Source organism: Galeopterus variegatus, unplaced genomic scaffold (genome assembly GCF_000696425.1).
Source record: "Galeopterus variegatus unplaced genomic scaffold, G_variegatus-3.0.2 Scaffold3572, whole genome shotgun sequence".
Taxonomy (NCBI): Eukaryota; Metazoa; Chordata; class Mammalia; order Dermoptera; family Cynocephalidae; genus Galeopterus; species Galeopterus variegatus.
The window spans coordinates 11,242-38,650 of NW_007729683.1; the positions used below are offsets into that span (position 1 = coordinate 11,242).

The following is a 27,409-nucleotide window of genomic DNA, read 5'->3' on the forward strand; positions in this document are numbered from 1 at the left end:
GCGGAAGAGGTTTGGGGTCCCTCCTCCGGCCCCGCGTAGTCCGGGCGGTGCACCCTCCGGGCCCCTGACCCCCTTCCCGGGTGCCTGCCAGGGACCGAGCGAGGGGCCACGGGGCTCGGGAGGGGAAACGAGCTGACGCCTCGGGCTCGGCGCTGGGACGTGCGGCCCGGGCTCCGGCCTTCGGGCTGCAGGTACGGGAGCGGGCGGTCCGTCGTCGGGCGATCGGTTAGGTTGTTTCATGGCAGCGAGAGTAGAGTGCTACCGCTCGTCGCGTCCAAGATTTGGCTCCCTGTTGGACTTGAACGGATTGTGTGGTGCATCGGGGCGCGCTAAGGATTCTTATTTACTTGAAAACGATCATTACAGGCTGCGATTTAACAAGCTGCATTTAGCCATTTTCTCTCAGATTATCTGAGCCATGAGCGTATGGCAGCTGACTGAGAAAGTGAAGGTCTTTTCTAGACGAGTTTCTAAATTTACCAGCAGTGTCCAGGAAGAGGCCCCGCCACATGCATGTTCAGCACCAGAAAAGATTGGCACGCAATTTTATGACAAACTATGTCTTGCTCCTTGAAGGGTGGGCGGGAATGTGCTGTTTTTATGAAAATGTCAAGGAACTCCTCAGAATCACATTAAGCATGCTAATTACCAAATATTAAATGGTAATTGCTGCAGGCGCAGTTCGAATGCCAAGGAAGGAAGATGCAACTGGTATAAACTAGGTGACATTATGTCAGGGATGTTTTTTGACTGACGTTTTTGCAGCCTCCACCTGGAGACGGGGAACATGTTCCCTGTCTCTTAAACCGAGCAGAATAACACAGTGTTGTTTATCAGCTGAGTACAAGGCTTTTAAGCCTTACCGATCTGCCTTGGCTGACTTTAAGCTCCTTTTAAAGGGGGAGGTAAGGGCCAGCCCGTGGCTCACTTGGGAGAGTGCGGTGCTGCTAACACCAAGGTCAGGGATTCCGATCTCTGTATAGGGACGGCCGGTTAGCTCACTGGCTGAGCGTGGTGCTGACGACACCAAGTCAAGGGTTAAGACTCCCTTACCAGTCCTCTTTTTAAAAATAAAATAAAGGGGGAGGTAAGCCAAGGCAGTTGAAGAATTGCTAGGAGACACTCCCATGGAACTGTACAGAATCTGAGATTATTCACAGAAGGATCACAAAGTGGGTAAGGTGGAGACAATCAAAAGGTCCAGTTACTGCAGGCTTGATGGGTCCAACCGTGTACTTGGATCCACATGTTCGCATAACAGCTTGTATTTCCTCCATCAAGATGTTTGCGCCTCTGGGTTATAACTGCTTGTTTACTTGTGCATGTACCCTGAGCCAGAGTGGAGGCTCCACGAGGCTAGGACTGGTGTCTGTAGATGGCAAGCCCCAGGTAACATACTGAGGGAAGACTAGGCACCTTGTGGATCAGCTGTATTGACTTTCTTCTAGGCGGTGCATGGCTGACGCTAGACAGGAGGCCTGGCATTCCACGGGCACTGCACAGGGGAAAGTGGAGGATGAAGTCCATCCCATCCTCAGCATGTGCAACCTCAAATGATAGAGACCATAAATTACGTCCTTTACCCTCCTGTAAAACAGGTGGAACTGTGGCTTCAGTCTCAAGCAGGAACAGTCAATGAGACTCTAGGCTGGGGTGTACAGGAGTTGCTCAGACCTTCCTGTTTCAAAGAAAATAAGGCCCTGAATAAATTATAGGCAAAAAAAAAAAAAAAAAAACCCCAAATGTTTTCTCCAAGTATACAGCACCATGAGCCCAGAAATGCCACCCAAGTAGGAAAAACTGGTTTTGCCAGCAGTAGCCATTATTGCGCAGTCCAGATAAAACCACAGCTGATATGAGGGCACTCAAGTCATGGAAGGATTCATATTATCTTTTAATTCCATTTTTCCATGAACTTTTTGAGGTACCCTCATATTAAAAATCAGGATGGAGAAAACCAGGTTACAGCATGAAATGTTTCCCCAAATTCAGACCAATGTGCATGTATAATTCTGTTGTAAAGCATTGCTGTCTGGTGGGTTGACTGACTACCCAAACCTCCTAAAAAGTGTTGATACTTTATAAAAGGGCCTGGGGGCGGGGAGCGAGGGAGAGTGAGCCAATGGCTACTGCCCAAGGTAATGGTTGAAATGGGGCTGCCACCTGGTACGTGTCTGTCACTGGAGAGACGTGTTAGGTAGTTAGCACTTGAGAGTCATCTTTAAAGCAGTGTTCAGCCAGGCAGACAGCTGTGGTTATGAGTGGGAACAAGTTTGGCCATTATGTGGTGTTACTTGGTTGAGAATGCTTCTGGCAAGCTGCCTAAGGCACCGCAAACAGCAGCAGGCCTCCTTGAGCATAGATCCCTTCTGCTCATAAATTCTCTCTCCGCCTCCAACCCTGCTGGCCCTGCTAGATCCCTCTTCCTGGAGCACAGGCCCAGCCACGGCCCTCTGTGATCAGAGTTACTGAACAGTTCCTGACTGGCTGACACACTCGCCTCTCCACGCACTGGCCCATCCTCTCTGGTCCTTTCCCAAGTGCTCTGCGACTTGATGATCGGTGGACCAAGGCTAGAGCTGTCCTCTGAACACCGCATGGCTTTCACCTCCACCCATGGGCTTGGTAGTTCTGAACTTTTGGCTTCCACAGACCAACCTTTGAAAACACACCTGGGGACTGACCTTGGCTTGTGAACTTTTTACTTTGCAAGAAAGGACATTTAAAAAGACCTCAAACTCCTACTACTACAAAAAACCAAACCAAAAAAATAAAAAAAAACCACCAAAGACACATTGTCACAAAGACAAAACTAGTAAGGAACACTTCCAAAGGAAGGATGAGGAGTCATCTTACCTGTCTGAGCAACGGCTCTCATTTTACCTCTGACCAGCGGTTGGCCAGCTGCACCTGCTTAGCCAGGCCCGTGGCACGTGGGTCAGCTAAGGACAGTAGTTCTCAAACTTGAGCCCACCAAAGACTCACCTGAAGAACTGGGCAAGCTCAGGGTCTGGGCTGCCCCCAGGCTCTGGCTGGTCTGGAGGAGCCAGGTTCTGCCTTTCTGACAAGCTCCTGGCTGGGCTCTCTGAGGCCTCTGCTTTGAGAAGCACTGGCTTAGAGTTCTCTGGACTTCCCTCCCTCTTCAAGGTCCAGCCAAACGCCCCCTTCATGAAGCCTCCTCGGTAGAAAATAATTTCTCACTTTAAAAAATTTCCACCTGTCCACTTTTTATAGCAGACACCGCTCTTTGTCCCTCAATGTCCATTCTTTCCAAATTCTGTAACGAGAGCCCTGGAATTTTAGCAGGGCACAGAGATGACGGGAATGACATTTCCCAGTAGCCCTTGTTTTTGGTGGCTGGCCCATACAGGGATCTGAACACTTGACCTTGGTGTTACAAGGCTGCGCTCTAACCAACTGAGCTAACCGGCCAGCCCTCCCAGTACCCCTTGCGTGGCCATGTGATTAAGTTCAGTGGGAAGTGGAAATGGGCAGTATCCTTTTAATAAAAGAGAGATTGGGCCGAGCCCGTGGCACACTCGGGAGAGTGCGGCGCTGGGAGTGCAGCAGCGCTCCCGCTGCGGGTTCGGATCCTATATAGGGATGGCCGGTGCGCTCACTGGCTGAGCGCGGTGCGGCCGGTCTCAAAAAGGACAATAAATAAATAAATAAATAAGTAAATAAATAAATAAATAAATAAATAAATAAGAGAGATCGGGTAGGGCTGGTCGGTTAGCTCACTTGGTTAGAGCATGGTGCTATTACCAGTGTTCAGGTTGAGAGATTGGGTAGGGCTGGTCGGTTAGCTCACTTGGTTAGAGCATGGTGCTATTACCAGTGTTCAGGTTTTAATCCTAGTATTGGCCAACTGCCAATAAATAAATAATAATAAAAGAGAGATTGGGTGCTCTTCTCTACTTCCAGCCGACTGGAATGAAGGTATAATGGCTGGAGCCAGGGAAGTCATCTGGGCTGTGAGGTGGAAGCCCTGTGTTCTAGCTGAGGATGGTAGAGCAACAGGATAGAAGCCTGTGTCTGATGGTCGTGAGCTGCCGTGCTAGCTCTGGACAAACCATAGTGACAATAGAAAGAGAAAAAACATCTCTCTTGTTAAGTCACTGATAGTTTGGCTTTTCTTCCACTTTCAACCAGTCTCGTCCTGCCTAATACAAAAGCAGCCTGTCTTAGGACAGGACTGTTCTCAGCTGTTCTACTTGCCTGGGAGCTCTCCGTGGCAAAGTGGTGTCTGATTTAGGCTGCTACCCTGCCCCTGACAGCGTATCATACAGGAGGCCCTCTCAATAATTTGTGGGATAAAGTTTAAAGATAAATGTTCCTAAACAGTATTTGTGAAAACAAAAACAATGGTATTCTGTGCTTTCTTGATTTAATAGCCCATCTCAGGATTAAAATCAAATGGAATTCTACAGAAACAATCAGAGATTGGGTCACAAATCTATATAAGTTTAGATGCTGCATTATCAAGAATAGTACCAAAGATGGAAACCTAAATGTTTTATAATGGGATTGGCTAAAATTTTAGAACAAGAAAAGTCTCATAATACAAACTTTCTTTAATTTTCTTTTGGCAGCTGGCTGGTACAGGGATCTGAACCCTTGACCTTGGTGTTAAAACACCTCATAATATAGGCTTTATTTTTTTTATTTTTATTATTTTTTTTTAAAAGATGACCGGTAAGGGGATCTTAACCCTTGACTTGGTGTTGTCAGCACCACACTCACCCAGTGAGCGAACCGGTCATCCCTATATGGGATCCGAACCCGGGGCCTTGGTGTTATCAGCACCGCACTCTCCTGAGTGAGCCACGGGCCGGCCCCAATATAGGCTTTAAAAGTGGGGCCGGCCCGGTGGCACACTGCTACAGTGCGCCGCTTGGGAGCGCGGCGGCGCTCCCGCCGAGGGTTCGGATCCCACATACAGACCGGTTCCCGCTCACTGGCTGAGTGAGGTGCGGGCACAGCACCGAGGTTTGCGATCCCATTGCCGGTCCTGGTCCGGTACGGGCGCAACACTGAGGGTTGCGATCCGTTGCCGGACACGAAAAAAGACAAAAAGGAAAAAAAAAAAAAAGTGAAAAACTATAGAGACCTAAACCCAAGTTTGTAAATTAAAAAATACGTCTATATCTACATACGCATGGTAAAAAGTCTGTAAGGAAATATACCGAAATGTGAAAGACCATCTCTGTGTGGTAGGATTACGGATGATTAAATTGTTCTCTTTGAGTTTTTATTTTCCACATTTCCTACAATGAACATGTTACTACTTTTATAATCAGGAAAAAACAAAGTTTTTTTCAAAAAAGGGAGAGAAAGGAACAAAGAGAACAAGTCTTCCGGAAGCCACGGTGGGCTCGAAGGCTCCTTATCAGTCCCCTTCCCAATCGTCCTGCTGCCGTTTGTTTCGCGTTACCTGAAGGCAGCAAAGCAAGTCAGACGGCCTGCAGCGCCCTCTGCAGATGGAGTCAGAAGAGCGTCAAGGAGGTTCTTCTGCGTCCTTCCTCAGGGGTGGTTCTGGATTTCTCTGGAAATCACAGTAACCTCCGAGGGCACACTTACCTCTGCCCACAGACAGCTGAGGTGGCAATCTGAACAGGATGGGATCTATCCTCCCCTGCCAGAGCAGCATGGCAGCAGAAGAAAAGCCAGGAACCAGCTTTCTTCCCATAAGAATTGTTTTTAATGGTTTAAAAATGAGTCTGTACAAAACCAGCACCACTATGTGGTACCTGCAGTCCACTGTGGGTCCCAAAGGTCTCTTTCACCACTATCTCTTTGGCCAACTGTGTCTGAAGCCTCTGCAGAGACAATAGGAAAACAAAAGAGTTACTTCTCCCAGTTTGGCTGGATGTTTGTTCTCAGCTGGTTGATAAAATGTTGCAAACCTTAACAACACAGAATGAGGGAGAATGGTGTGTTCAGGGGTCCACCCCAGCGCAGAAGCCAAGCATGTGGGCTGGGGCCTGCTCCCGGACCTTGGGGTCTGTTTTAAGTATTAGGATTTCCTGCTTTTCACTAAAATAGCCCACGTTTGCATACTGATTTTTTTTCTCATTCCTAAGAAACAGGCTTGCCTAGAAAAATGTCACCCCTATTTGCTCTGAGGTGACGCCAGGAACCTGTATGGTGATAGGAGAGAGGTAAGAATGACGGGAATGTGAGTCCTAAGGCACAGGGCTATGATGTATGACATGGTGCAACTCACTTCCCCAAAGAGACAGAGAGGGCCCTGGTGTGAGTGGCTCTGAGTCTCCTGGCTGAAGGCGTCTGCACGCTTGCGTGCTATGCTGCTGTTCCCTGGCACGGTCCCCAGCATGCAGGGGCTTTCATTGACCACATACCTGTCTGATTTTCCAGTTGGAAAGGACATGCTTTTGTTTCCCACTGACTGCTTAAGTTTTTTGGCTGCAATGCATTTCTGAAAAGATAAGAAACCACTTAAGCTAGGTAACAACCTTGAGTGTAGGACACACAGGACAACACTCCTGAGCTCAGACAGCCAATCAAAGACTCCACACCAAGGTGTGTCTGGTTTTCTTGCCACTGGACATTTCTGTGTATTTCTGAAGGGAAAACCATTAGGGTGAGCTGCAAAAGGAGCAGGAAGCTCCGCACAGGCCTTGCCGCCTGCAGCCACATTGCAGCTCTGGCAGAACCAAGACCCACGCAGGCCAGTGCAGGCTAGGGAGGCTCCAGAGAAAGTGCTTTTGGCCCTCGGCTACAATTCCTATGGCAGCAACACAAGAGTGACACTCTTTAAAACCCACACTAGCTTTTATAGCCCCTTCTTTTAAAATTGCTGGAATAGCTGATATGAGTATTGTCTGCACTTGGGAATAAACAAGATGAGGGAAAAGATATGCAGAAGAACAGAATTCCCAGGTAGACCCATCCTCTTCACAAAGGTCAAAATTAGCACAAGCATGCGAAAATCCTCCACCGTGTTTCTTACCTTGCCAGACTGGGCCTGTTTATTTGGATCAAACTGTGAGGAAGGTTTGGATTTGCTGTTTCCTGAAAGGTAACGGATGAGAGGCCAGTGATCAGGTAACTGAGTGAATCCACATAACCCACTTACGGGCAGGGACACAGATTCAGGAAGTGTTGACTGTCAGTTTGTGACCCCCTTTACAATGAGGAACTTATAGCTGCTGTAAATTAAAATGTTATGTTCCCAGTAGCTGCAGGCAGCCTGGAAGCCAGGCCCAATTCTCACGATCTAGTCTCAGGATGTTAGGGGCAGTTGGCTAAAGCACCAGCCGCTTTTATATCAAGGAAATCCATTCTAATTGCTGTGTGCCAGAGGATGCCACGTCAGTAACATGGGCTCTAAGGCAACATTACTGCCTAAAGGACCACTGTGTGGACTGTCCTGCTGCTTTCTCTACCAAATGGGTGTGCTTCTCAGAGGCTGCTGTAGAGTCAGGAACACCACTTACAGCCCCTTCAAAGTAGATGGACTCTCACAGGCTAAGGAGCCACAAGAGCTTCATCTCATGGGCTTCAGGTTTGTTCAACAAGCAAAACCTTTACCTTGCACATGCACACGTGTGTGCGTGTACGAGAGGGTATAAGAGAGCAAGAGTGAGTGAGCGAGCAAGCGAGAATGTTTCTGGGCACAGGTGACTGAGAAAGGCTGGAGCCACTGGCTGCAGTGTAGGACATCCTGCTAAACCTCCACAGTGGCCACTGGGTGAGTTTGCTCCTGTGGGAGGGGGGTGGTGGGCATCTGTCCATGTCACTGTGGCTTCTCAGGACTGCTCTAAGAATTCCTGGCTAGTGCCATGTCTCAGGCAAGGCTTACTTTGTGCCTATATCATGCTTTCTTTACTATACAGCTTCCTTCCACCTAACCCAGCCTTTACGGGGGCCACAGTCCTCTCCTCACCAGCAAAAGCCTTGAAGTCTGACTGGCTATAGTCGTAAGGGGTAAAATCTTTTTCAGGTGGATCTGCGTGGATCTTTGGCTTCTTGGAAATTTTGAGTCGTTTCTTCTCTTGTTTCTGTTCCGTGGTCCTCAGGTCACTTGTTGTCCGCTCTCTCTTCTTAGCAGCGTTTTCTAGCTGTAGATTGAGGAACAGGGGAAGGAAGCTTGGAGGTGCGCAAGGGAGGAGATGACCCTTCCTGCCTCCAGCATGAGCCGGGGACTCAGCAGCTTCTGTGCTACAAGATCAGGGTGGGGCACACAGCTGTGGCTGCGAGTCTGCCCAGGCAGGAATTTAAGGACAATCCCGTTCAGCCAGCGCAGCTGGAACAAGTTCCGAACTGGACAATGACCTCAGGCCATTTAAGGAAGGCAGGGGTTAAGAATTCCAGAGTGCTTTGGGGGTGGTAGAGAAGGGTACATTTCCTAGGGCAGAGTGGGACATGCAATGGGCTTCAACACCACAACCTCCATACCTTGCTGCCTCCTGCAGGGAGTGGTCTGGCACATTTACCATGACCACAGCAGAAGACACCATCTGAGAGGAGTTACAACACAAGCTTTTGTGGGGAAAAGAGGCAGGCACTAACTGACAAGCCAAAGTAAACTGGAAAGAAGAAAGCACTTATCTGAAGCACAGGGTAAGCCCCCCTAGGACATTCAAGGAAAATCCTAATCACCACAAGGGACATCCAGTTTCTCAAAAGAACAGAGAAGTCACCACGTACCGCAGCCTGTTGTCGGACAGAGACAGCCTGTTCAGCTGTGGTTTTATACTCTTCCTTCACCTGTTCCTGGGCAGCTGCGACAGAGAGAAATGCCGATGGAGCTGCAGAGCCCCATGGCCATCCTCATCCTCCCGTGGCGAGGCCTGTCCCCAGGGCATGTCACAGCTGACACCCCCACCCCCCTCCTACTTCTATAGGACGGAGGCCTTGGGTGCACACCTGGGTCCTCTTCTCACCTTCTACTGTACTCTCCATCTGACACTCCCCACCCTGCCTGCTCCCCTCCCATAAACCCAACCAAATAGCCAACAGCCTGTATGACATCTCTCTAAGGATATTTAATTGGATCGTAACCATCAATGTTAAGGACCAGAACCAAGACCTCTTCTCTCTCAAACTGCCTTCTTCTCTCGTCTTCTTTTGATGGCGACTCCATCTTACTAGGTACTCAGGACAAAAACCTTCCTGTATCCACAGCTCCTTCCTTTCTCTCACATGCCACATCCAAGTCATCCTCTAATGCTGTCAGCTTTACCACAGGACCTATCCAGGTCTGACAACCTTTCACCAGCTCCTCTGCTACCATATTGATCCAAACCACTGTCCCATCCCACCTGGGTTACTGTCATGTCTCCTAACTGGGCTCCCACCCTTCCCTCTATCAGCCACTCTCAGCACAGCAGCCAGAGTAATCTCTGGAAAATGCACACCAGTTCACATCCCTCCTCTGCTCAGACTCCCTGAGGCTTCCCAACTCACCTGCAGTGAAAGCCAAAGTCCTTCCTACGGGCCCTTCCTCGCTCTCCTTCGTCGTCTCCTACCTCTCTTCTTCCCCTACTCCTCTGCTCAGCCACAGGGGCCTCCTTGGTACTCCTTGAGCATGCCCAGCAAACTACCACCCCAGGCCTCGGACTCGCACTGCCAGGCATCTCAACACTCTTCCCCTCGACTGCTGCAGGTCTCCGCTCAATGTCATGTTATTAGCCTGCTCTCTCTACCCCCCACCCCCAAGCACTCCCCAGTCGTTTCTCTGCACATCTGACAGAACACACGTCTGCGGGCTGACTGGCCACCACCCCTCAGCAGAAGGCGCCTGTGTTGTTCACTGCTGTGGCCGGCACTTTACTGGATGACTGAATTAACAGACTGATGTGGAAGGGTTGTTCTTTAACAAACACGCTGAGTCCACAAGGAAGTAAATGCTACCTGTTTGCTCAGCCACCTTCTTTTTGGCAGTGTCTTTAGATTCTTGTTGTACCTGCACCTGGCTTACCAGCTTCCAACGGTTGCTGATCTATAACGAGAACAAACATAAACTCCAAAATTCAGCCACACAGGAATGCCTAACTTTTTAAATGAGGTGATGTAGGGCATGCTAACCCAATAACTACACACATTCTAAGTCATAAATTCCAAATTTGAGGTGACAAAAAACAAAATCTCATACTGGCTTTACTTATAAAATCCTTATTGAGGAGGACAAGGCACAACTGTATGCCAGGCATGGGCTTTCACAACCATCGTCCCATCCAATCCCTTCCGTGACTACGACAAAGGTACTGTCACCGCCTTCCCTCTAGAGATGAGGAAACAGGCTTAGGGAGACTAAATAATCTGTCAGAGGGACATGGTCAGTAAACGGCAGAGCTGGACTCAGGCAAGGCTTCTGCAAGACTACTGTTTTCCTTATGACACCACATTTACCTGAGGCATTAGACACACCTAGGTGACACTGAACACAAGCACAGTAAGGGATGTTCAATGTGCCACAGCCAATGGGGGAAAAGAGGAGAGAAGGCAAAAATTCCACCTGACTCCCCATTCCTAAAAATGGTAGGCTACCCCTCAGCACCAGGCCGGGAGGCTTATCAGGGTTCTGCTTAATGAAAGAGCTATGCTGCTGGGCAAGGGACCAGCCACCCCATCAGCAGAGCAGATACTTCCTGCAGGGAGGAAGGAGGCTCGGGAGGCTTATCAGGGTTCTGCTTAATGAAAGAGCTATGCTGATGGGCAAGGGACCAGCCACCCCATCAGCAGAGCAGATACTTCCTGCAGGGAGGAAGGAGGCTTTTAACAGACAATTAATACGCTGGCTCCAAGGAACATCTCATGGGGCTCCAGGGGAGGCGTGTTCTTATTCACAATACTGTTAAAAACAAACCAAACAATACACGACAGTATTTTAAATTATAGGTATCACTTCTAAGGGCCTTAAAGTAAAATACATTTGTAAAAATGCATCATGCTGTACATTTAACATCTGTGCACTTTACTGCATATAAATTAAACCTCAGTTCAAAAACAAAATATGAAGAACTGTTTCTTAAAAGGTTTCAAAATGCTTTTGAGAATCTGATTGAAGTTTTGGCCTCTCTCCCCAGAAAGCAACGCATAGGTATAAAGGGCTTTTGTGTTCACTTTCAGAGGGTTCGCAGATGATCTGAAGCTCACCCATAGATAAGCTTGTCTAACACGGACACCCAATTCAAATAATTAAAAAGTCTCCTTTCCTTAGAAAGTCACTCTTAGAAAAAAAGTGACGAATCCACTTACTTCATAGATTTTTGATGATGGATCAAACTTTGCTGCCTGTGAGATGTGAGCACGGTGTTCTAGTGAAGGCAGAAACTAGAGAAGGGAGACGGGCATATAAGCGTGGCAGGAAATGCAAAAGGAACCCACAGGTCAGAGGCACTCAGAGGAGGGTGTGGCTGGTGTCATCCCAGAAGGCCTGAGTCTCAACCTGGACACGAGGGACAACTGACACACACTATGTTCAGAGGCCTCCTCTCACCAAACTTCTTGCTCCTTTTCCAGGTAAAAGCCATGTTTAGCTACAGAAATCTCTACACGTTCTGCCAGCCCTGAGCATACACAACTATTACTTACCATCCTAAATGGGTTTTCAAAGGACTCCATTATGTTCTGAGCTTTTTTTTGTGCAATTGTTAATGGAGCTTTTCCATTTTCTTCAGCACTGGGTTCCTGTAGGGATAGACAAAAATATCACTTATCACCATGATCATTTTGTCACATCAAGATGCAAGCAAGAGAATAATAATAATAGTGACAATAAAAATAATGGCTAATTTTTCTTAAACTCCTCTTTGTATAAAGCAATGTGCCATAACAGCACACAGTAGGGTTTCAATATTTGTTGAACAATAAATTCTCACTGTGTCCTTACAATCTCTGAGTTACATGGTATTATTCTCACCATCTTACAAAGGAGAAAGTTGAGGCTTGGGGAGGTTATTAAAGTCTTCCAGAGCCGGGGCCGGCCCGGTGGCGCACTGGATAGTGCGCCACTTGGGAAGCGCGGCGGCGCTGTGGAAGGGTTGGCTCATTCCCGCTGGGTGTTTCTAGAAGGTGGTGGCAACTAAACTGAGCTTTACAGAATGATCTAATTCAATCAAGTGGGAAGACTGACTTGGGTTCAAACAGTAGCTCTGCCATTTACTAGCTGTGTTACCTTGGGCAGGTCATTTGACTTTTCTGAGCCTCATTTTCCGTATCTGTGAAATACGGATAATAATAACCTTTTCCCACGGGATTGTCCTGAGGTTTATGTGAGATATTTTGTAAAACCCCAGGATGGTGCTGTCAAGGATTGTTATTGTTAATAATATTTCACAGTGCAGAGTCACAGTATAGTTCATTCATCAAACAAAAGATAGTTGTACGAATAAAGATGACATTGGAAACTTTAGTTTTCTGGGATGAAGAATAGCCATTATCAAGTTAGCAGAAGAGATCTGAGTAAAAGCCAGAGTGATTTCTAATATTAGATTTCCCAATTTGAATTAATTAATCAATTAATCAAACATCACATGCTTATTAAATGCCTGTTATTTGTAATCTGGATATTGGGAGTGACTGAGAGAAATACAAGACATGGTTTCTACCTGCATTGAGCCTAGAATCCAGTAGATAAGACTCGCTATAATAGGCATCCATTGTTTACAGCTTAACATCCATGTATCATTTTCCTCCCTGTGCCCCACTCTTAGTCCAAGAGGTTTGTATGGTGCCAATCCCACTCCAGGTCCCAGGTGGACCTATGGCTCAGCCTCAGCCAATCAGAGCATAGCCCAAGCTGGGGGTTCCTGAGTCCCACTCATTCTCAGGCCTGCTGGGGAGACCGCACTCTCGCGATTACCACCCGTTGTCTTGGTGGAATTCTAATCACTGGCAAAAAGGAGAAGCCCAAGTGGTAACAGACAGGAAGGCTCTGTCACAGCCCAACTCATGTTCCTGGAACACAGCCTGGCCCAGGCTAGCCACACTGGGTCTCCAGAATGGACAGTCATTAACAGCCATGACTGCTGCAGCCTCTTGCAGGGACAGGAAACAAGGTTCTGCCCACTCACTAGTGCCTGCTTCTTGCTTTCTCTAACAAGCCACAGTGTAGAAAAATGGCTTTCAAAATTTTCTCTCCTTCACCAAAAGCACATACAGATGGTGCAGTGGTCGGTCAGGAAGCTACACACAGCACACTCTGCAGTTGATCAGAACATGCTCATTCCACCCCTGCTGGGTGTCACAACGAACCGTCCCTTCACTGTGGCTGTATGTAAAAACTCCTGCTTCTATGTCATTTAGCCTATGCCCTCCTCCCTGTGAGGCACTGGTAACTATCAGGATGTTGACCTTTCCTGGAGGATTTCTTTGCACACAGAGCTCATAAGAGAATCCTCTACCTGCCTCCCACAGAAACACAGGCCACCTCCTCTAGACAGCAAATGCCACCTTGCTTGTCAGTCTCTACATCTCCCCCCACTGCTGCTGGGTTTTGCTTTTGGTGTTAGTTCCAAGTGTATGCAACCCTCTAGGCAGACAGCCTACTTGGTAAACCCAGTAAATCCCATGAGTCTACGTCACCTCACTGAAGTTTCCATGTTACTCACATTAAATAATTTGATGGCAGCAGTAGCAATGAGACATCTGGAATCTAGTGAGGACCCTTCTTTTTGGTCAGGGAAGAGGCTTGCCTGTTTCTGAACTGGCACAGATCCTAGAGGTACAGAAGTCAGTAAAGTCAAAGCCTACCGGATTTTATACAAGGCATCTGTCTCAGCCTCTTCAGGATAGTTCAGAGGACCCTCTACATTACCACTGGTTGGGACGACTGGATAGGTGTCTGGAGGGGTGTGGGAGTAGTCGTGAGGTCCAAAGAGAATATTTTCCAATCTCTGCATCAAAAACAAACCAGCAGGCTGGCATGTAAAACTTGCAAGCAAGTCAGCAGGTTTTGCTGGCGGTGTCAGCACTAGCCTCTGTCAGGTTTACTTGCACTTTTATTTTATTTATTTACTTTATTTTAATTCTTATTTGTCTTTGACCGAGGTCTTCCCCCACAGGACAGACAACAGACAGGACATTCTACCTCGGGATTGGGCAGTGGTCCGCTCTTCTTTACTCCAGCTGCGACTTCAGACTAAGAAGTAAAAACAAAGGGAATCTGAGGAAAGTTGCCTGAACTCAAAACATTTCCCCCACCCCCACCCAGCACAGACAGTGCTCCTTCACTAGACTGTGTTTCTCAAGAGCCCAGAGATGTTCTTTCATTCCTTCATCCCTTCTAGTGCCTGGCACTGTAATTATTTGGTGCTCAATAATTATCTGTGGAATGAAAGAATAAAGCTCTTTATCAGGAAGAGGCATAATGTGAAGGATTCTGAAGAGCTTGAAAAAGCTTCTTCTTTAGTAACCAGGGTTTCTCTCTTTACTCAGACAAACTGTAGAGACAGAAATTTTCACATAAAAATTGCAAATGTGTTTATCCTCAGATTCTCTTCTTTTTCATCTCAAGGGAGCTGATTTTAAGTCCTTCTGGATCAATAATCTTTCAAAAAATTACAAACATAATTTACCATATACTGCTATTACTACTGAGTGAATACATGTAAAATTGTCCCAAGAAAACACAAATCAAAACGGGCTATATACCTTTATAAGGGCACACGTACACACATGTGCCAGTGTGCTTGTACCTGTGAGTTACATGTATGCTCACATAGATCTATGTGTCTGTATTTTCAGGCTGGCATCTAGCTTTCTTCTACATTTGTCTAAACTTTAACATCTCCTTCCCCAAATCAGCTCTTTCTGAATTCCTGTTTCTATCCGTGGTTCTCATATTTTCCCAGTTACTCGGGCTTTAAATTTGGAGTGAGTTGTCTTTTACCCCACCTCCATTATCCCCAAATCACATCCCTACAGTACTCAGTGCTCAAAAAAAACTGGCAGTCATTTCATCATCGGTGATGAAGACCCATTGATCTTTTCTTCTGATGCTTCCTGGGGACTGGCTGGTTAGCTCAGTTGGTTACAGCCTGGTGCTAATAGCACCAAGGTCCAGGGTTTAATACTTATACCAACCAGCCACCAGAAAAAAAGAAAAGTAATGTTTCTTGGACCCATCCTGTCCTTTCTGTGACCACCACACTCAGTCAGGATGCTACCATGTCACATCTGCACAACTGTCCGGCTTCCAAAATGAGCTCCCTGTGCTGCAACCCCCACTTCATCTCATTCTGCCAGACTAACTGTCTTAGAACAACTGGCCCAGTCACTAGATATTACTTGTTGTGGGATTATCAAAGATAAGGTCATAAAATAAAAAGGATGAGTTTTGGCTCTCGACTATCACAAAGATAAAAGAAGCTAAATCCAAGAAAACATTAATTAAGCCTTATTATTTCCTTAGGGTTGTTTAGCATGGAGACTGGCTTATGTATATAAGAGATCATGGGAGCAAGATGCTAGCAGAAAGAACAGGCCTGCTGGGTTAGGACCCTTTAGCAGAAAAGCTTCTTACCTTGAGCAGGGGCATCTCTCGAGCCTGCTGGATTAAAAGATGCATTTCATTGATCTGCTGCCGTACGAGAGGTGGGACTGGGTTGCAACAAGCTATGATGCCCTGAGGTTCCCTGAAGACAAGAACATACTCGTCACTTAGAAGTAGTCCGAAGGGGCTTCCAGACAAGAATAACGACTGGGCAAAGCCAGGGTGTCACCGCTATGCTGAAGACTAAGGGAACTCGTTCATGTTGGGGCAGCCCAGGTCAACCACGTCTACTTGTGCTCTTTGCTGAACCAAGTTTTAAGTCAATTCCTCTTTTTTTTTTTTCTAGGGATCAGAACCCGCGGCCTTGGCGCTATCAGCACCGCACTCTCCCGAGTGAGCCACAGGCCGGCCCTAAGTCAATTCCTCTTAATGCCTGACTTCTACAAATAGGGACAGCTGGAGGTAAGTACCACAGAACTACTGATTCTCAATTCTGCAATGGGGGTGAACAGTGAATTATAATTCTTGCTTATACTTCAATTAACATCATGAAATGTTTAAAATCATGAGACAACTCAATTTGGAAGAAAGTATCAGATAAGAGAATCTGAGACATTTCCTTCCCTGCAAGTGGATGCTGTAGGCTCAGAGACTTACAGTAAACTCACTACAAAGGCATAAGCTTTGAATCAGGTTCCAGTTCAGAAATTTTAGTTCTTGGGCCGAGCCCGTGGCACACTCGGGAGAGTGCAGCGCTGGGAGCACAGCAGCGCTCCCGCCGCGGGTTCGGATCCTACATAGGGATGACTGGTGCGCTCATAGCGCTCACTAGCTGAGTGCGGTGCGGCCGGTCTCAAAAAGGACAAAAAAAAAAAAAAAGAAATTTTAGTTCTTAAATGGCAACCTGAGGGCAGAAATTCTGGATTCTTTGGACTTGCTACCTTCCAAGCTTAGAGCACTAATCTTCTCTGAGTAAACAGCCTTGGGTAATAACAGTCAGGAAATTTGCATTTGAAGGACATGACATCTACTGAGAAAGTCAGAACATATTAATCAGCTCTCAGACTCACTTGGGCAGCTCTTCGGCTATCTTTAGCATCATATGGTTTGGCAGTACATATCTGGAACAGAACACACACAAAGGGATCACATTAAATTCAGCCAGCAAGTTTCATTAAATGCTATTAACTCAAGGGAAAACAACTAACTTTCATGGCAAAAGGAAAAAAAAGTCCTACTCAGTCTAGAAACACATATTAAAAGAATCTCTAATTCCTTACCCATAACTTTCATCTTCCCTGCGAGCTGTCTTATCCCTCCAGGCAAACAGCAGCTGAAACGCTGCCAGCTGCTGCGTGTTGAGATGCTTCTTTTGCTTCCTATACAGTTCAAGGTAGGACTCGTCCGTAAAGATAGGTTTGATGAATTTCTTCAAAATGGTAGAGGATATTCAAGATCAATGGGAATCAAAATTGTGCCCTGGGATCTCCAAAACATTTGGCTTTTTTCACAAATGTAAAGAGCAAACACAAGAACTAGAACCTACCTGTACCAGCTAGCTGCCAAAAAAAAAAAAAAAGAACTAGAACCTAAACAGAAACAGAGAGCTGGAGAGTGTTGGGGTTGGTGATTGTCCCAAAATTGTACCTTGAGGCAGATGTCCCTGCTCCGCTGCCACACCACCTGCAGCTGAACGGGCTGATCATTGCCTCGCTCCCACAGCTCCAGCCTCATCTTATCATAGATGTAAAGCAGGTAATGGGTGTCATCTCGGGCATAGTTGAGCATTTCCTCAGGCAGAGGGCTAGAATTGCAATGGACAAAATTGTTTCACTGACTGTCTCCAAGGACAACAATTCAGTTGTTTCCTCTGGGTGCCATGTACCCTTCTGATATCAAAGATTCTTTCACAGTCAATACTAGTTATAACAACATTTCCTGCATTTTAACATGGCAAACCATTAATTTAACAGCTGGCTAGAAAGGGAGGCAAGTAATGATGTGGTTAAAAATAAGGGCACTATAGTCTTGAGTTCGAATCTGAGCTCCAGTTGTCTGTCCTTAGACAAGTTCCTTAACCTCTCTGAGCTTACTTGCCTCACCTATAAAATGGGAACAAGGTACTTCATAGGCTGTTGTGAGGATTACACAGGACAACATTCCTGGAGCACTTAGCCCAGTACTTGGCACAGGGTAAGGACTCAATAACAGGGAGGGGTTTACAGACTTTATCAATTTTTATCTTATATTTGGACTTTATCAGTCCAAATGAACTTTACTTTAATATTTGGAAATTCTGGCATGTGAAACTGGAGAAAAGCTCTTTAGTGTCTTCATATGACAACTGCAACCTCAGGGAGGTAGCGAGCCATCTGAAAATGATCAGGCTGAGCAAGGCTTCCAGGAGTGTGGCAAATTCTGTTACAACCTTATACTATGGTAAAATCAACTGTGTGTCTCCCTTAAAGTTCTCTCACACCTGTTGGAGATCATCTCACACATATAAAGCATCCCTACCAGGGAGTTCAAGTTTCAAACAAGAGACTGGCACGGGCGAATACTGACATGGCACCTCTTTTCAACCACTATTTCCATGAAGCATGAACAGAACAGAATCAGCCCAGAATAAACTCTACATCATCCTAAAAGTTCCTATTACTTTTATGCTGCTGAAAACACCTGGATAAAAGCCCGACGCCATTCATCTCAAGACTCAGAGTGGTTCAGCCTAAACGCAGGTTTCCATGGAGGAGAGGTTAATGAACAAACACACTTTTTCCACACTCATATTTCCTCAAGACCAAACTGACCGTATTCTCCAATCAGCCAGCTGATACTGCTTGTTTGATTCCACATTGCAGTAGAGTTTCAGCAGATGGTCGAGTGAGTGCCTGCCCAGGTTAAGAAGGCGTGCTGCCTGATGGGTATCAAACATGTTTACTACATACAACCCAAAGTCTTTCTGTAGCCATTCAATGTCTGAGTCAGCACCATGGAAGACCTGAAAACAAAACCAAAGTCAGGCAGGACACTGGTATAAGCCTGCTCGTGCTCTGAAATGAACTCTGCCTCTAGGTTATTAGAACACTGGAATCAGAAGCCAGTATGGAGATTAAGATGTGTGCAGTTTTAAATGCTGCTTTTAATTTTGGCCACACCTTCTTCTATTCTCCTAATTGCATACTCTTAAGGTCTAAAATGTAATCAGCCAATGATATAAGAAAGCAGCTTTATTAGCTTCAAGTGTAGTCATTAAGTTCCAAACAGTCCTGATGGTTTGGCCTCACTGCCTCAGGGATTAAAATGATTTAATATTTTTCTGGGTGGCAACAAGATAAGTCTTAGCTGTTCTAACAGGTTTAGAAACCAAAGCAGTTTAATATATGGTACCCTATTGCAGGAAAGGACATGTTTCTCTCAACTTTATTGGGTCTACTTTGAAATAATGAAATAGTACACTGAAAAGTATGTAAATTTTGCACTCACATGCAAGACCTAAAAAAGCTGGCTTACCTTAACGATAGCTGGGTCTGTGAGGCTCTCATTGAGAATGTACATGTCACTTCGAAGCTCGAGGGTGTCAATTATGAAGTCTTCTGTCCGAGTGGAAATTTGCATCAGGCAGGTCAGTCCTAAAAAGCTCCTGTAAGAGTGGTGCTAAAACACATAGAGGAGAAAATAGAAAAAAAAATTTTTTTTATTAGACTTTCCTTTAATGATTTTGAAAAATCCACTATAAGGGTCGGCCCGTGGCTCACTTGGGAGAGTGTGATGCTGATAACACCAAAGCCACAGGTTCAGATCCCATATAGGGATGGCCAGTTAGCTCACTTAGGAGAGAATGGTGCTAACACCACCAAGTCAAGGGTTAAGATCCCCTTACGGTCATCTTTTAAAAAAAAAAAAATCCACTACAGAGCAAAAGTTATATAATTAATTTTTCACCAAGAACAGATTAAAATTAGTATTAATTTTACACTTCTAGAGAAGGAGAACTCACAGAAAATGTAAAAATTTCATTCAAGTTCATTTACAAGATACCTCTAAGTCTACAGCAAATTCTTGACAATTCAAGAGCTTTTCATTGAGTTCCACAAGTTCATCCAGGGAGGATACAAAATGACAGGGAGTTTCTTCTACAGGTCTGTATAACTGGATCAGAGAGTACAGTTATAAAAAAAGAGGAATATTAAAAATCATTTCCCACCAATGTGCAAAATGAATTATGAGATCAAGAAATGACCCAAAATTGCAAACTTCTGCTTTAAAGATATTTAAGGAAGGTCAGAATTACATAAACTAATCTGCTTATTTGGTTTCTCTGCAGCTACTCAGATATCACTCTTAAACTCAGGCTGGGTACCAACCTGGGGCTGTGGCTTTTGAAGCACTGAATCTGGTGGAGTAAAGTGATCTAGTTCATATTGATAAGGATGTGCAAACCTGAATAAATAAACAAAGAGAAATCCTTTTGATTAGTTCCATGATTCAAAGGAAAAACAACTGTTCTAATGACAAATGACAAAAGACCACTGTGAGAATATCTTTCCATCTCAGTTGGTTAGAGTGCAGCTTTGTAATAGCAAGGTCAAGGGTTCTTTCGGTTCCTTATACCACCACTGGCCGCCCCCAAAAACAAACGAACAAAAAACAACAAAAAAGAAAAAAATCTTCCCTTTATAAAGAGCATCATTATTTCAATGATAATTCAAGTGCATCAAATAAATCAAGTGATACTTGTTCACCCTTAACCATGACAATTAAGTCTTTTCATTTCTTTAGAGTGCTGGAGACTCAAGAAGCTTTATAAAGATTTGAGTACTTATATGCAAAACACTGTGTGGTTGGTGATGCAGATGACACAAAAAAATGAGAAATATATACTTCCTTGTGGTTTGGAATACCAAATCTGTAAAGTTAGAGAGAATGGGGCAAACATTTCTGTTGGCCATGAGCTAAATGTTCTATTTTTTCTGTTCCTATATCATATATTTGCATAAAAATCCTAAGCCTGTGATGATTTCTAGGAGGGCAGGACCAGCTTTTGTTACCTTAGCTTGTGGCCCCCACAGTGCTGGAGCTGAATGCTCAAACAGATTCTGTTTATACGTGAGAAAAAGGCCAATACTGACAAAATTTTTATCACCTTTTTCATTATACTGAAAACAAAGTCCATTTGTCTATTTTAAGTTTTTTTAAAAATTTATTTTATCATTGCACAATGTAAACAGTTTTTGTGGCCCTTTACAAATTTCTTCCTAACTGCCACCCACCCCCCACACTATTCCCACTTCTGGAAGCCTCAGTTCTGTTTTCTCCTTTTGAAAGTTCAAGGAATTATTGTGATTGTTGTATTTTTTTTCCTTCCTTTTTTCCTTCCTTCCTTCCTTTCTTCCTTTCCTTCCTCCCCTCCCTTTCCTCCCTCCCTCCCTTCCTTTCCTTCCTCCCTTCCTTCCTCCCTTTCTTCCTTCTTCGGCTCTCACTTATAACTGAAGACATGCAGTATTTCTCTGTGTCTGGCTTATTTCACTCAACATAATTTTCTCTAAGTTCATCAATGTTATTGTTAATGGCAGAATTTCATTCCTTTTTATGACAGACTAGTATTCCATTGTATATACATACTACATTTTCCTTATCCAGTCCTCTGTCAATTGACATTTAGGTGGGTTCCAGCTCTTAGCTATTGTAAACAGAGCTGCAATAAACATGGGATTGCAGGGATCCCTTTGACATGATGATTTCCATTCCTCTGGGTGTACAACCAGCAGTGGGATTGCTGGATCATATGGCAATAAGTGAAATTTTTCTAAGATGCTTATACTTCCAGTGAAAAATGCCTTTTCCTTACCAAATTCATTAGTAAGTCTTACGTTACCATTTGAGTTCTCACATAATAAAAAAGGCAGGGAGGAACACCAAAGTCATGGGTTCAGATCCCTGTACTGGCCAGCTACCAAAAAAAAGGGGTGGGCAGGGCGGTAAAGAGAAAAGAATTTTAAGAAAATGTGGGTGTAAAGTTCTAGCTCTGTGGGAAGTCAGCATCTCTCATTTTGTTCTTACATCTATAAAATGGGGATGAGAGTAACTGCTACCTCTTGGGATTGTGGTGAGGATTACAAGAAACGATGCTTGCAGGCCCTCTGTGAACACAAACAGCAAGTTTTATCACTAAGATCCATGTTAGGAAAAGGAGAAAATCACTCGCTCTTCATATTGTTTTCTTTCTTTCTCTTTTTTTTTTTGGTGGCTGTCTGGTATGGGGATCTGAATCTTTGACCCTGGTGTTATCAACAGTGTGCTCTAACCAACTGAGCTAACCAGCCAGCCCCTCCTTGTTTTCATGTACAAATTTTACAAAAAGTGAAACAGTGAAAATGTGGCAAAAAGGTAAGTACTCACAGTAGAAAGCTCAGATACAGGCAAACACTTACATGTCCTGCTCAACCTGCTGGGTTCTCTGCTGATGGATAAAATCTGCCAGGGCAGGGGGGACATCCAGGTCCTCAGGACGATCTTGTGGGCGTTCCCGCCTTTCTTTAGAGAGACCTGGAGACCCAAGAAGTGACAAAAACACCATCATAAAAGAGATAAAAACGTTTTTAGTCTTTTAGTTTTTTTTTTTTTTTTGTCTTTTTGTCTTTCTTTGTGACCGGCAACGGATTGCAACCCTCAGTGTCGTGCCCGTACCGGACCGGGACCGGCAACGGGATCGCAACCCTTGGCGCTGCCCCCGCTCCTCGCTCAGCCAGTGAGCGGCCGGTCTGTATGTGGGATCTGAACCCTCGGCGGGAGCGCTGCCGCGCTTCCCAAGCGGCGCACTGTAGCAGTGCGCCACCGGGCCAGCCCTAGTTTTTTTTTTTTTGGTTTTCTTTTTTAGTTATGGAGGGATTAACTGGCATCCTTTGAAAAAAGGAAGGTTGTAGACACCTTTATCGCCACACTGGTTTTTGTATCAGACTGAAAGGAAGACTTAAAACCCAGGCAGAGTTCACACTCCTTACCCTGAGAGAGGGGTTTCTGAGAATTGGGCTTGATGAAGATTTTAGGAAGAAATGGTGTGTTGGAATTGTCAATCTTCTCTCGAAACTTGAGCTGAGGTCGGATGATGTTTCTTGCGTGGAGCAGTCGGAAAGTTTCAGCTTTTGCTTTTTTGCCATATTCTCCTGCCTATGATCAACACATACAAATACTTCATAACACAGCAACTTGATGAGTCAGAAAAGTAAATTCTAATGTACGTCTTCCAAGGAGACAAGTACATTTAAGAGCCATTCATTTGAGGATGTTTGTGTATGTGAGACTGGGGGTGCAAAGTGGAGAAGAGGGTGTTAAGTAAGTTGGGTATGTTTATGAGAACATGTTAAGGTAGGCAGTGGCCAGTTATGTATCCAATAAATTAGAACAGAAATCAAATTCAGAATGTGCAAAAGCCTTATTATAAAGCTGACATTAGGAGTTCTAGTTAACCTAAAAAGAAGCCCTTACCTTACGGTTCCAGCTGGACACTATTGTTTTGGGGACCTGCAATCCTGCTGGGAGAACAGGCTGTTGATTCTTATTCACACCTGATGCTTCATCCAGTAAAATACCCTAAGAGTAGACGAGGTATTAATTTAGTATCTTCCTTTCGAGATTAACAGAGTTAACTATCTAAGAAATATATTTAGAGAATTACGTTTAAGAGAATATACACATATAACAGAGGATCAATGTAGACATCAAAACATCATGTTGCACATGATATATATATGTACAATTTTTATTTGTCAATTAAAAAACAGAGTGGATCAATGCATGAAGGGTGATTAGGGAGTCACACGAAGTAAGAGGATCAATGTAGACATCAAAACATCATGTTGCACATGATATATATATGTACAATTTTTATCTGTCAATTAAAAAACAGAGTGGATCAATGCATGAAGGGTGATTAGGGAGTCACACGAAGTAATTAAAGCATTATTTGCTCAGGGACAGTTTATGGCAGTAATCAACCACTCTCAACCTTGACTGATTCTCTTTTGGTCCTGAATTGGGCTGAAAATTCAAATATGATTTAACAGTCTGATGTGGCCACTAAAATAATTAAAATGATCCTAGACTGCATACATTAAATAAAGAAGTACAATATTAGAATGAAAATGAAGACAATACTGATCTATTTTGCACTGTCAAATGTGGAACATCAGTTTAGGCACCACTAACAGAAGCACACACAGGTGACAAATGGTAGTAATGGTATGACTTCAAATCATAAAACGTGAGAAACCACTGAAAGATTGGTGGGCATTTAGACCAGGGAAGAGATGACTTCCTGGGACAGGACAGCACAATTTAAATTTCTCCAGGACTGTTACATGGTTGAAGGCTATGGATCTCTGTGTATTTCTGTAAATAATGTTCTGCTACAGAATTAGGCATAAATAGATAGTAAGCTAGAAAGAATAATACACATCTTGTTCCAATCCTGTGAGTCAGGGTGTTTAGCAGATTTTGAGTGACAGTAAAAATAGACTAAATTCTGGTTGGGCTGATATAAAGGCCTCTTCTCTTACAATAGAAATAGGATTCGCAAATCCAGAAGGTAAATTCATAATAAGACACTTTAAAAACAGGCTTCCATGGGGCAATGATATTTTGAAGACAACTGTAGTTATTTTTGAGAAAAAAGATGCCAATTATCAGAAGGTAATGTTATTACTGGTAAGAAATGCTAATCTTATTTCCTCTTCATTTTCTTTTTTTTGTTTGTTTTTTGTTTTTGGTGGCTGGCTGGTACAGGGATTGGACTCTGGACTTGGTGTTATCAGCACCACACTCTAACCAACTGAGCAAACTGGCCAGCACCTCCTTTTTATTTTCTAATGTACCTGGGTTTCTCTTTATCTTCTTTTTTTTTCCTATATAGGGATAACCGGTAAGGGGATCTGAACCCTTGGCTTGGTGTTGTCAGCACCATGCTCAGCCAGTGAACTAACCGGCCATCTCTATATAGGATCCGAACCCATGGCCTTGGTGTTATCAGCACCACACTCTCCTTAGTGAGCCATGGGCCAGCCCAAGTTTCTCTTTACCTTTTAACAATATAAAAGGCCTTCATTTGTTAATTATCTTAACAGTATGGTGAAACACTCACCACTCTCTCCAGAATAACATCATTGGTATCAACTAGTAAATCAAACTTGTCCTCCAACTCGGTCACTTTATTTCGATCCTTAATGTTGCTGCGACACCCATGGTACTGCATTACCCTACTCATGCTAAGGAAAGGAAAATCAATGTGAGTTTGTATACTTTTATTTCGTTTGTCTACAATCTGTGAGAATGCTCAAATGGCTTGGCTCAGACAGTTCCCAATACTTTTTTTTTTTTTTAAAGATGACCGGTTAGGGGATCTCAACCCTTGGCTTGGTGTTGTCAGCACCACACTCAGCCAGTGAGCGAACCAGCCATCCCTATTCAGGATCCGAACCCATGGCCTTGGTGTTATTAGCACCGCACTCTCCTGAGTGAGCCACGGGCCGGCACAATTCCCAATACTTTTTGATCAAACTAATAAAACTTGCACCCTTACAACAACCTTTAAGAACACTGCTTGTTGCATGCCTTGACCTCACTAAGACTCACTTTCCTCATATGCTAAATGAAGGGAGAAATTACCTTGAAGCTTCCTTTAAATTTTACAAAATATACTACATCCATTATTTTAATGTAGCAAATCTAAAAGAGCTATCTAATTGTTATGCGATAGTTAAAGATGGGTGGCCTATAGGTGCAAAAGTTAGTATCTTTTTTTAAAGTTAAACTAAAAATTTACCAAGTAAACATTTCCCTAATCAAAATCCATTGCCTCATTTTCACATTTATAGCCCTTTATAGCCCAAAAAGTTATGATTAAGGAAAAACAAATTAAAGAAAAAAATATCTACCTTTTTATTTTCATTTCTTTCATTAACCACAAGAAAACAATATATAATACTCACCACTGAAGCAACCTGTCTCCTTGTGTTTCACAAAATGCCTGGAAACCAGGAAAACTTCGATAAAAATCATACTCATCACCAAACTGTGGTAGGCCTCCAGATGCCTTAGTGACTGCCACCACTGATGCAAGAGCAAACTGTCAAGAACCAGAAAAGAAAGCATGGATCCCCATTCATTTGGCACAGCATTTTTTCGATCTGCTGTATGCAGCAGATTGTGCTAGATGCTTAAGATGACTAGTCTTCATTTATCCAACAAACATTCATTTAGTGCTGACTCTACTCGAATCCTATTCTAGGCCCTGAGGATATAACGGTGAACACGAAACCAGGTTTGGAGCTTACACTCTTGGGAGAGTGGGGAGAGACAGAACAAATACATACATATTATGATTAATATTCAAAAGGCCTGGGATTGAATCTTGGCTCCGCTACCTATTAACTGTGATCTTAGGCAAGTTAGGTCATTTATTTGGACCACAGTTTCCTCCTCTGAAAAATGGGCATAATAAAAAGTGCCTACTCCACAGAGTTTTGGGGGGATTAAATAAACTAATAAAATTTCTTGAGACAGTGCCTGGTACGTAAGTGCTACTGTTATTATTACTCAAGTTCAGATCCATAAACTTTCTATAGGAACTTATTTTGTGTTTTCATCTCGATGTGCATCTAAAAACAATACAAGCGTATTCTGGATCCTTTGAATGACTACTGTCCATGACTGGACTTGTTTTTATGGTTCCATTAGTGCCAAGTAGTTCTCTACTTTAGTTGTTGTTAGGTAATGAGAAAAAAACCTGAAGTAGCTAATGAGAAAAAAACCAGATAAACGATGGCTGATCATATGAAGGCCAAATGACATCATTGTGAGTTGTGTGAACAAACGTTTCCCCGAGAAAAAAAAATGAGAAAGGTGGCGGGAAACTGAGTCATGGTGGGGTATATGGTAGCTTGTAAGCATGAACGCCACACAATCAGGACCACAGCTACTCCTCCAGGAACTATTCAGAGCCAAATAAATGAATTAATGACAGCATTTGCTAATGGTAAATTAGACATAACATGAATGTAGTTTTCGAGAAACTGTAGTGCTAATTTTTAAATTATTTTAGTTTCATGGCTTTGTAAGAGCTATGCGCCACCCTTAAATCTGGTTTGATGTCTGTTCATATTTAAGCTGCGTTATACAAATAATTTAGATGAACTCTCTGTGTTCCTTCGAGGAGGTATTGATAAATGTGCTACGGAGTTTAGAGGAGGGGGACAAGTGACATTTATTAGCCCAGGGTTTGGGATTACGTAGGACTGGACCTCAGGGAGGGCAGGAGGTGGGGCAGGTGTGGGAAGCGCCAAGCAGCCGAGCCCCTCCGGGGACTTGTCCGGGTGGTTCAGGCGGGGGCGACGTCGCGAGGGCTGCGGACGTCTGGGTGACAAGGAAGCCCTTCCCAGGACGCGGAAACGACACTCCACACTCGGGGCTGCGTGGGCTTCAAGCGGGAAGCGGGTCGTCACTCACTGTCTGCGTCGGAGGCCACATCCCGGCAGGCTGCGGTGACAGGCTGTGCAGCGGCCCTTCAGCTCCTGCCCGGCCCCGGACGCACGCGAACTTACCTTCACGAAACTGTCTGCGTCCGGGAAGCCCGGCAGCACCATCTCCCCGTCGGACCTGGTTGCGCTGCTCGCCGTGTGGGCCTTGGGCTCTCGGGGGCTGGGAGGCGCCATCTTTCCGGCCCGCACCGTTCCTCTCGCGAGAGTTCACGCCGGAAGCGGCGTGTGCGCACCACGCATGTGCAAAGGCCGCCTTCCACTGCGGGACGAGGTGAAGGGTTAGGTTTGGGTGTTAGCGCTGGTCGCCCCAGTAGTAAACCTTACGTTTTTCTTTAACCTCATGTTGTATCATCTCAGCGGCCCTGTGATCCAGGGTGGGACCCGGAGGACCCAGTTATCCTCCTATTTAAAG

The 27,409-nt window shown here is 44.7% G+C and overlaps 1 protein-coding gene across 2 annotated transcripts; it reads right to left on the reverse strand.

Moving 5' to 3' along the window:
• Nucleotides 1-5,677: 5,677 nt before the first annotated feature.
• Nucleotides 5,678-27,332, reverse strand: EXOSC10 (exosome component 10). 2 transcript variants are annotated; one of them, XM_008585439.1, is made up of 25 exons: nt 27,061-27,237; nt 25,450-25,586; nt 24,603-24,726; nt 22,952-23,056; nt 22,468-22,633; nt 21,898-22,012; nt 19,831-19,906; nt 19,505-19,615; nt 18,977-19,120; nt 18,274-18,464; nt 17,111-17,267; nt 16,744-16,892; nt 16,534-16,584; nt 15,494-15,605; nt 14,060-14,110; nt 13,787-13,865; nt 13,581-13,687; nt 11,563-11,658; nt 11,227-11,301; nt 9,880-9,967; nt 8,674-8,747; nt 7,910-8,084; nt 6,974-7,035; nt 6,363-6,439; nt 5,678-5,819 (listed from the first exon to the last, which is right to left on the reverse strand). In XM_008585439.1, the coding sequence occupies exons 1-25, from the start codon at nt 27,169-27,171 to the stop codon at nt 5,789-5,791; spliced, it is 2,664 nt and encodes an 887-aa protein (XP_008583661.1). In that variant the 5' UTR covers nt 27,172-27,237; the 3' UTR covers nt 5,678-5,788. The 2 variants fall into 2 exon arrangements, with proteins under 2 accessions (XP_008583661.1, XP_008583662.1); XM_008585440.1 differs by lacking the exons at nt 5,678-5,819; nt 6,363-6,439; nt 6,974-7,035; ... (1 more) ...; nt 8,674-8,747; nt 9,880-9,967 and adding an exon at nt 10,669-10,819 and having other exon boundaries at nt 27,061-27,332.
• Between the last annotated feature and the right edge of the window lie 77 nt (nt 27,333-27,409).

Bases quoted from the DNA above. Each gene is read 5' to 3' on its own strand.
- EXOSC10 (XM_008585439.1), bottom strand. From the start codon at position 27,171: ATGGCGCCTCCCAGCCCCCGAGAGCCCAAGGCCCACACGGCGAGCAGC. The intron at 17,268-18,273 runs GTCAGTTTGGTC...TTGCAATTCTAG, and splicing joins CTGGCTGATTGGAGAATACG to CCCTCTGCCTGAGGAAATGC. The intron at 9,968-11,226 runs GTAAGTGGATTC...TTCTCGTTATAG, and splicing joins CATCATCAAAAATCTATGAA to ATCAGCAACCGTTGGAAGCT.